At 38.2% G+C, this 10,737-nt stretch overlaps 1 protein-coding gene across 1 annotated transcript; it reads left to right on the plus strand.

Moving 5' to 3' along the window:
- Positions 1–2,549: 2,549 nt before the first annotated feature.
- Positions 2,550–9,533, plus strand: LOC113805770 (probable L-asparaginase periplasmic). Its single transcript, XM_027356828.2, has 5 exons — positions 2,550–2,610; positions 2,996–3,134; positions 5,502–5,667; positions 8,202–8,372; positions 9,198–9,533. Exons 2-5 carry the CDS (start codon positions 3,104–3,106, stop codon positions 9,364–9,366), a joined length of 537 nt encoding a protein of 178 aa, XP_027212629.1. The 5' UTR covers positions 2,550–2,610; positions 2,996–3,103; the 3' UTR covers positions 9,367–9,533.
- Positions 9,534–10,737: the final 1,204 nt, after the last annotated feature.

Consider the following 10,737-nt stretch of genomic DNA (forward strand, 5'->3'; position numbering starts at 1 on the left):
TTGGGATGAGGGCGAGGGCAAGGGCGGGCATGCGAGCGAATCGAACAAGAAAATAGATAAAAGGCTATGCTAAGGGCATTATTATGCTACAACTAGGCCTAAATAGATGTAATTTTGTAATACAAGTAAAAAAAAAATGTGGACCTCTGCATGGAGCCAAGTTGGACCTTGAGGAGGGTCAACAGAGTCCCTGAATCCACGCCCTTGACTGTTTCCACGCGGACCTCTCACACACGAAAAAAAAGAGAATATACTTACCTTACTAAATCCTATATAATATGATGCTACGCTGAACAATGTTCCAGTAAAATGCCCTTCCTGAAAAAAAAATAATAATAAATGATTTCAAGGCATTCTCGGCACAGCAGCGCCTCCGAGACTGAACCGCGATCGACGGTTCTCCGCCAGATTCCGCTCTTCGCTGCGTCTAATTAACGCTAAAGAAAACGTAATTATCGTGAAATGGAGAATGGGAAATGTTATTGGATGTAACGCAATTAATTATTCAAAATGTATATTGATATAACATGCAAATGTGCGTGCTCAGATAGAGAGAAAAAAGTTTTAGTGTGTGTTAATGAATATTCGCACACATATTGGGAGATACACACACACACACACATATGCATATACATATACATATACATACATACATATATATATATATATATATATATATATATATATATATATACATATATATATATATAAATATATATATATATATATATATATATATATATATATATGTATATATATATACACACATACATACCTATACATATATATGTGTGTGTGTGTACATGTGTGTAACGAGAGAGTGAGAGAGATAGAGGGACAGACAGACGTAGATATCCCTATGTGTGTGTATGTGTATGCCATATACACACAGGGCCGTGTAGATGATGCATGCGTAGTTCTGAATGGGTAATGTGTATATCTCTACATGATATTTTTTGACTGATAATAATAATGATGATATACCTACAAATATCCTATATACCGGAGAAGGATATTTAGATAAATCGACACTGATACACTCTACATCCCGTATACCGCCACACAAAATATCTATTATAAACAGAGCATATATCGCAAAAGTGCTAAAGGCTAATTCATACTGTATATCGCTATATAGATACAGCATATATTCCATACGGTCTTTATGCAGGGTTATCTCTATCTAACCGGAAATGCTTACCATACCCTAATCTTTTCAAGTATCCAGTGAGTGCACATCTGTCGCTCAGCTGTAAATGGGATGTGCTTTGTTTCATAGAGATTTTGTGCAGTAATACCAAGGGATTTAAATGTTATTTTATAAGGTATTTAATATATTTTATATGTATTTTATAGGGTATTTTATATATTTTATATGTATTTTATAGGGCTTGTGAATGCAGTTACCCCTGATTTGATATGCTACTTCCTAGTGATCAATGCAAGAGTTCTGGGATACTGCTTGTAACAGTAATCAAGATAATGATGATAATGATAATCGTTTTGCTACACACATACTGCTACTCTTACTGCTATTACTACTACTACCCCTATTAAATTCATGATAATGATAAGAATGATAATGATACTGATAATAACAATAATAATAAGAGTAATAGTAATGATGCTAATGAGAACAATAATGATAATAATGACAATAATCATAATGATAATAATAGCAACAGCAACAACAACAATAATGATAATAATGATAATAATAATCATAGTAATGCTTAAAATAATAATGATAATGATAATAATGGTATTAATGGTAATAATAACAATAACAACAATAGTATTACTGATAATGATGATAATAATGATATGATAATGATGATAATGATGATAAAAATGCTAATAATAACAGGATTGATTACATTAATGACTATGATAATAACAGTAATAATGATAATGGTAATAGTGATGATAATAGATGATAATCATGATAATAACGATAATAAAGGTGATGATGATAATGATGATAACGAAGATGATAATAATGATAATGATGATAATAATGATGATAATAATAATAGTGATAATAAAAGATGATAAGAGAAGTATTAGTAGTAATAGTAATAGCAATAATGGTAGTAGCAGTTATAGCAGTATTAGCAGAAGTAAAGATAAGACTGATAACATCAGTAATGATATATTGTGACTATAAATCAATAAATGAATTACTATTTTGTTTCCCTGTCCCTCCCCCCCCTTCCTCTCCCCCTCTCGCTTTGTCCCCGAGCAATAGGATACACCCCCCCCCTCTTCAGACCTATGTATAAAAACATGTTATCTCCCTTATCTCCCTCATAATTCATCGTACAGCGTGATAAGAGAGAGAGAGAGAGAGAGAGAGAGAGAGAGAGAGAGAGAGAGAGAGAGAGAGAGAGAGAGAGAGAGAGGGAGAGAGAGAGAGAGAGAGATAAAGACCAGGGAGAGGGAGGGAGGGTTAAAGGGGAGGGGGAGATAGCGATAAGAGATAAGAGGAACAGTAGAGCATCCAATAGTCAAGTGGGACTTCGGGTAAAATTTAGCGGCCCAGATATGATAGTATGTGGGTGTCAGTGGCGGTGGGCGGTGGGTGAGTGTGGGGAAGGTTTTGCTGTGCAGGTGAGGGGGGGGGGGAGGGGTCGCAATGTGGAATCGTGGAGAGATGTGTGTGTGTGTGAGGGTGGGAGGTGGGGGAGGGTTGTGTATGTCCTTGTATGTGTGAGTGTTGGGAGGAGTCTGTGTGAGTGTGAGTGTGTGTGTGTTGGAAGGAGTTTGTGTGTGTGTGTGTGTGTGTTGGAAGGAATTTGTGTGTGTGTGTGTGTGTGTGTGTGTGTGTGTGTGTGTGCGTGTGTGTGTGTTTATGCGTATGTTTAGAAGGGGATTTGCGTGTGTTTGACAGCAGCAAAACGGTTTCGTCACCCAAATATACTGCATATGCATGCATTTATATATATTTATCACCTATAAGACAAATCCATCGGCTAAAAACATACAATCTCCTCAGAACAAAACAAAAATAAACTAAAAAACCTGAGGAACGAGACGAACAAATCCCAAGCAACCTGAGAGAAGAAGAAGAGAGAAAGAGAAGGAACCGAAGAAAACATCGAAAATGGAAGAAATTCTCATACTGCAAATGGGAGGTGAGTGGGCGCGCTTTGAGGAGGGTGCTCGGGCGTTCCTGGGTGTCGTTGCGGGCGTGTCTGCAATTGTGTTTATTTCCGTTTTTGCGAATGTGTGGTCACGCTTGCAAAGACATGGAGAGATGCAGAGGTACACACACCAATACAGACAAACACACAGAATTATTTTTATACGATATAGTCATTAGAAATTATCACATATATATATATATATATATATATATATATATATATATATATATATATGTGTGTGTGTGTGTGTGTGTGTGTGTGTGTGTGTGTGTGTGTGTGTGTGTGTGTGTGTGTGTGTGTGTGTGTGTGTGTGTGTGTGTGTGTGTGTGTGTGTGTGTGTGGTGTGTGTGTGTGTGTGTGTGTGTGTGTGTGTGTGTGTGTGTGTGTGTGTGTGTGTGTGTGTGTGTGTGTGTGTGTGTGTGTGTGTGTGTGTGTGTGTGTGCGTGTGTGTGTGTGTGTGCGTGTGTGTATAAATATATATATATATATATATATATATATATATATATATATATATATATATATATATATATATATATATATATATACATATATATATATATATATGTATATATACATATATAATAGGTTTATATATATATGTATATATATATATATATATGTATATATATATATACATATACACACACACATCTATGCATGTATATATATACAAATGAATGAATAGATAAATATATGTAAATATATATATATATATATATATATATATATATATATATATATATATATATACATCTATGCATGTATATATATACAAATAAATAAATAGATAAATATATGTAAACATATATATATATATATATATATATATATATATATATATATATATATATATATATATATATATATATATATATATATATATATATATATATATATATATATATATATATATATATATATATATATGCTTGTGTGTGTGTGTGCTTATGTGCGTGTTTGTATTCTAAACAAAACAGTAATGTACAAACATCAAAGAATTTAAGGCATCACATCCCAGAAATAAAATGTAATCATACAAAATTGATCCTTATTTGAATTTACACAATCTTCTGCGAACGTTAACGTCTACGAGATAAAAACCACATTTTTTTCTGCAAAACTGATGCCTCATCTTCCCTAATCAGTGAGTGATCCAGAATGAGAGATAACAGAGACATGGAGAGCAGCCTCGTCATATACCCTTGACTGACAGTGTCTCTCATATCTTTAGGAGGAAGAATGTTACATACTTCATACTTTTTAACTCGTTTATAAGTAATGAAAGTGGCGATAGTTTAAGGATGGAATAAAGTAGGATAATGACGATCAGAATAAACAAAATATAAACAAAGGATGAATTGTAAAATGATGTATGTGGTTGTCAAACGGTATTAGGTAATGGTAATGGTAGTATTGTTCACGCTAGGATATTAGTTTTTACTAAGACTATGGTCATTCTTATTTATCAAAATTGGTTATCATTATGATCATTATTATAAGTAGTAGTTGTAGTATTGTCGTTGTTGTTGTTGGTATTATCATTATCATTTTTATTATTGTTATTATTATTATCGTTATTATTGTTATTAAAAATGTTGTTATTTTTGTTATCATTATGATTGCTGTTGTTATTATTGTTATGATTATCATCGTTATTACTATTATCATTATTGCTATCATCATTATTGTTACCATTATCATTATTGTTACTACTATAATCGTTATTACCATCATTATTATTATCATTATTATCTTTATCATTACCATCATTGCCATGATCACTGTAGACATCATCATTATCGGTATTATTATCATCAATACTATTGACAATCATTCTGATGATAAGGATTATACTAACGTCCACTTACCTATACTTACTCCTCCCTCTTCCCCTTCCCCCTTCCCTACCTTTCCCCTTCCCCTTCCCCTCCCCCCTTCCCTACCCTTCTTCGCTTCCCTTCCCCTTCTCCTTCGCTTCCCTTCACTTTACACTTACATCTTCCCTACCCCTCCCCTTCCCTACCCTCCCGTTCCTTCCCCTTCCTCTTCCCTCCCCTTACCCCTTCCTCTTCCCCTTCCCCTTACCCCTTTCCTTCCCCTTACCCCTTCCCCCTTACCCCTTCCCTTACCCCTTACCTCCCCTTACCCCTTCCTCTTCCCCTTCTTCTTCCCCTTACCCCTACCTCTTTCCCTCCCCTTCCCCCTTCCCCTTACCCCTTACCCCTTCCCCTCCCCTTCCCCCTTCCTCTTCCCTCCCCTTCCCTTCCCCTTACCCCTTACCCCTTCCTCTTCCCCTTACCCCTTCCTCTTTCCCTTCCCCTTCCCATCACCCCTCACCCCCTTCCCCACCAGGCACGATCGACAAGGACTACCCGAAGACCAAGGCAGGCTACAGCTTCGAAGTGGGAGAACCTGCCGTGAGAAGGATCTTGTCCCGTCTGCGTCCCTCACGGTCCATCATCACGAAGATCGAGACCGTTTGCAGGAAGGACAGTCAGGATGTGACAGATGAGGATAGGTAGGATGGAGCGTAGGATCCCTGGGTTGCTGGGGAGGGTGGGGGAGGGTGGGGTGGGGTGGGGGGGAGGGTATCCTGTGTAGGAGTGTGGGGATGGTTGTGAGAGGAGGGAGGGTTTGGTGGGGTGGGGTATCCTGTGTAGGAGTGTGGGGATGGTTGTGAGAGGAGGGAGGGTTTGGTGGGGTGGGGTATCCTGTGTAGGAGTGTGGGGATGGTTGTGAGAGGAGGGAGGGGGGGGGAGTATCCTGTGTAGGAGTGTGGGGATGGTTGTGAGAGGAGGGAGGGTTTGGTGGTCTGGGATATGCTCTTGTTTTGTGAGTCTTTGTCTTTTTTGTCTGTCTGTACTTGCCTGTAATGTTTATCTCCTTATTCTATATTTATCTATACAATTCTGTCCTTGTCTATACTTCATTGTTTCTCTACTTATTTATATTTGTCTTTGCAATTCTGCCTTTGTCTATACTTCAGTGTGTGTGTGTGTGTGTGTGTGTTCTTAAATGAATGATAGTGAAACATTCAAAATCACATACATTTACACATATACATATATCTATCAATCTATCTATCTATCTATCTATCTATCTATCTATCTATCTATCTATCTATCTATCTATCTATCTATATATATATATATATATATATGTGTGTGTGTGTGTGTGTGTGTGTGTGTGTGTGTGTGTGTGTGTGTGTGTGTGTGTGTGTGTGTGTGTGTGTGTGTGTGTATGTACATGTATATCTATATACATATATACATATATGTATGTATGTGTGTGTAGGGATGTGTGTACAGCAGATATCGATAAAGATATCGCTATTTTTCTCTTAGGGAGATATTGCTTGTTTTCATTACACCTCTGAATATTGGCATCACAATTGCATTTTCATATATATATATATATATTTAATTAGGCGTTACTTTCATGGTGTCTCTAAGTGTGATCAGCAAAACAAACTTCTCTATGTTCGTATCCCATTTCCCACCATCTTTTGTTTATATTCCGAGTATATTTTGAATAACTGGCGAATTCAGTCCATTAACAGTGAATAATTTATGTGGGTTCGTCTCCCTTTTGTGTTTTATAGTCAAGGTTTACTCCTTTTCTCTCTCTCTCTCTCTCTCTCTCTCTCTCTCTCTCTCTCTCTCTCTCTCTCTCTCTCTCTATCTATCTATCTATCTATCTATCTATCTATCTATCTTTATCTCTATCTTTATCTCTATCTCTCTCCCTCTCTCCCTCTCTCTCGCTCTATCTATCTATCTATCTTTCTCTCTCTTACTTTCTCTATCTATGTATCGATCCATCTATCTCTATATGTATATATATACATACAAATACACACACACAGACACACACTCACACATACACACACACACACACACACACACACACACACACACACACACACACACACACACACACACACACACACACACACACACACACACACACATATTTTCATATATATATATATATATATATATATATATATATATATATATATATATATATATATATATATATATATATATATATATATATATATATATATATATATATATATATATATATATATATATATATGTGTGTGTGTGTGTGTGTGTGTGTGTGTGTGTGTGTGTATCTATGTATGTATGTATCTATACTTGTATATTCACTTTAACATTATCTTTAGTCAAACAAGTGGATCAGGCTTTTAAACTTCGTAAAACTTAAACTACGTATGGAGATTTTTCATCCATGTCTGTCTGTGTTTGTGTGCCTCTTTATCCGTGCTCTGTCGTCTCGTCTTATAATTATCCTCTTCGGTGTTGTACTTCTTTCTTTATTTCTTTATTCCTTTCTTTCAGTGCGCTTTCTCTTTTTTTGTATCTTTTCCGCTTCCTTTTCGTATCTCTTCTCTCACCTTATTTCTCCTGTTTTTCCTTTATATATTTCTTATTACTCTTCCTCATCTACTTCTCCTACAGTTCCTCCTCGTTTTCTTTCCTTGCCGTCTCGTCCTCTTCCTTCTTTTCTTTCTCTTCCTACTCCGGCTTCTCTTTCTCCTTCTCCTCTTCCTCCTCCTTCTCTTCCTCTTCCTCTTTTCTTTCTGCTACACCTGCTACTACTCTTCCTTCCTCTACACTTGCTTTTCCCCTTCTATACTTCTTTCTCTCCATCCTCCTTCTCCTTTTTATTCCGTTTGTCTGTCCCTCTCTCTTCCGCTCCTCTCCTTCTCTCCTGCTCTCCCTCCGGCTCTAACCCATTTCCTCCTTCCCCTCCCTTCTCCTCTCCCTCTCCCCTTCATCATCCTGTTTATCCTCTGTCTATTCTTCATCCACCTCCTCGTCTGTCTCCTCATTCTCCTGCTACCTCCACCCCTCTTCTTCTTCTCCCTTTTTCTGTTACTGCTTCTCCACCTCTTCTCGCTCCCCTCTCCCTATTCCTCCTCCTCCACCTCCTTCCCTTCCTCTTCCTCTCCATCCCTCCTCTTCCCCTTTCTCCCAATCACCACCTCTCGGCCCCGACTCCCTCCATCCTCTCTTCTTCTAGGTCGGAATTGCTGGAAAAGGTCACGGGAGCGACCCAGAGCCGCCTGGTGGTGACCCACGGAACCGACACCCTCATCAAGACGGCGACCTTCCTTGCCAACGGCCTCAGGGATCGTGGGGTCACCGCCAAGACCGTCGTGTTCACGGGGTCTTTTTCGCCCGAGAAATTCAGGTGAAGCGACACGGACTCTGGATACGTGGAAAACATACATGCGTGCATACATATACGTATACATACACACCTGCGAACACGTGTGCACAGATGCAATTATACAAGCACTCATGTAATACACACACATCTGCCAACGCGTGTGCACAAATGTAATTATACACTCACGCAACACATACATGCCTGCGAACTTGTGCGTACATAACTACAGTCGCACGAACGCACACGCGAACACACACATATACATGTACGAACGAATGAACAGAAACAAGTACACAGACACATAAAAAAATAAACAACACAAAAAACAGCATGGAATTGTGGCACAAACTCAATCATTTCTCTTGGCGAAACACATGTCGACACAATGAATACCAACACACAGGAATTATGTGCCGTAAATCTTTCGGGTGATTTTCTGTACGTGAAATAACAATACCAACACAGGGTAATGGAGGACAACCATTGATATATTAGCAATAGAGAGAGAAAATTGGATAGATTTGGACAAACAGTTACAGTCATTCCTAACTGGGCCATTGGCAGTTGTGACAGGGACAAGTGAGAATACTGAATGTGCTTATATACACGCTTCGTGTGCGTGTGGATAACCATGTTGTGTGTATCTATATCTATATCTATCTATTAATATATATATATATATATATATATATATATATATATATATATATATATATACACATATATATATATATATATATTTTTTTTTTTTTTTTTTTTCATATATATACATACATATTTGTGTGTATGTGTGTGTGTGTGTGTACGTGTGTGCACTAACGCAGATCCCCCCCTTCCCCCCGCTAGAGACACAGACGCGGACTTCAACGTGGGCGTGGCTCTCGGGGGCGCGCAGGCAGCCTCCCCGGGCGTGTGGGTGGCCATGAACGGGATCCTCCTGGCGTGGGACCGCGTGGACAGGGACGGCAGCGGCCAGTTCATGCCCCGCCGGAGGTCGTACGCGGTCACCGTCTGAGGTCAAGCAGGACACGTGACCTCGGCCGTTCTTTGTCTTGACGCGTCTGTGTGTTTAAGCGAAGAATTATGCCTGTTCTCCCTTCTTTTCTAGGAGGAAGATCACTCTTCTTAGCTTTCATAATTTTCTTCTGCATTTTGTATCAATAAATGAGGGTTTTCTTGTAATTTTGGTTTTCATTTCCCTCTGCGGTCGTCGTCGGAAACGTCCTTTGGTCTCGAGCGGCCTTCCGTCTCCGGCTTCCGTTCGGCGGAGGAGGTCGAGGAGGAACTCTAAGGGGCTTTCCTCAAGGTTTATATGTTTTTATATATGTATATATATATATATATATATGTGTGACTGTGTGTGTGTGTGTGCACGGATACATGCACACACACACACACACACACACACACACACACACACACACACACACACATATATATATATATATATATATATATATATATATATATATATATATATATATATATATGTATATATATATATATATATATATATATATATATATATATATATATATATATATATATATATATATATATATATATATATATATATATATATACATATATATGTAATTTAGGTAAAACGAATCTGGGGTGGTGGGGTTCAGCGAGACTTTGAGGGGAGAGAACAGAGCCCTGGATGGACTGCCCCCTCCAGCCCCCCTTCCCGCAACTCCCCTTCTGCAAAATAGCCTCCTCGTTTGTTGCGAAAGATAGACAAGTTTCCATTATCACTGCGATTCTATGAGAAAGGTGAATCTTTTACGTTTTCTCTGAAAATCCTGATCGGGCAGACTATTCTTTTTATCTTTTGGTTCATGACCAGTGGACGACAGGACACGTGCCTCCCTTGTGAATTATTTGGAATTTTGATTAGATGAGGCACTTGATATTGGCTTTAGGACGTGTCCAAAACAGACAAACCCTGTGTCTCTAAATCATTTCCAAATGTTTCAGTGGCACACGACGCTCCTTACTGTCACCCAGTCCTTCCCTATCCCTCCTTCCCTCCCTTTCTCCCTCCTTCCCTCCCTTTCTCCCTCCTTCTTTCCCTATCCCTCCCTCTCCCTCCCAGATCAAATGACGCGGTACACTTTATTACTACTTCTTCATCTACCGTTTTTTTTTCTATTTACTCCCCTGAAGATAAGAGATATGAGTGAATAAAATATAGTGGGAAATTTGTGACGATATGTATGCAGAATATTTATGCATCTGGGCTTGGCTTCCGTGGCATGACCTTGTTTATCTCGATTGTGGTCAGTTGGAGGCTTAGTTACCTTCGCCAAGATTAGTTTTGGGCAGCGTTAGTTAATCATAACGCAAAAAAAGTTAAGAACATATTTATATATATATATATATA

This window comes from Penaeus vannamei, chromosome 36 (assembly GCF_042767895.1).
Source record: "Penaeus vannamei isolate JL-2024 chromosome 36, ASM4276789v1, whole genome shotgun sequence".
NCBI classification, from domain to species: Eukaryota; Metazoa; Arthropoda; class Malacostraca; order Decapoda; family Penaeidae; genus Penaeus; species Penaeus vannamei.

Coding starts and splice junctions, on each gene's coding strand:
- LOC113805770 (XM_027356828.2), top strand. CDS start 3,104: ATGGAAGAAATTCTCATACTGCAAATGGGAG. Junction 3,135..5,501: donor TCTCATACTGCAAATGGGAG/GTGAGTGGGCGC, acceptor CTTCCCCACCAG/GCACGATCGACAAGGACTAC. Junction 8,373..9,197: donor TTTTCGCCCGAGAAATTCAG/GTGAAGCGACAC, acceptor TCCCCCCGCTAG/AGACACAGACGCGGACTTCA.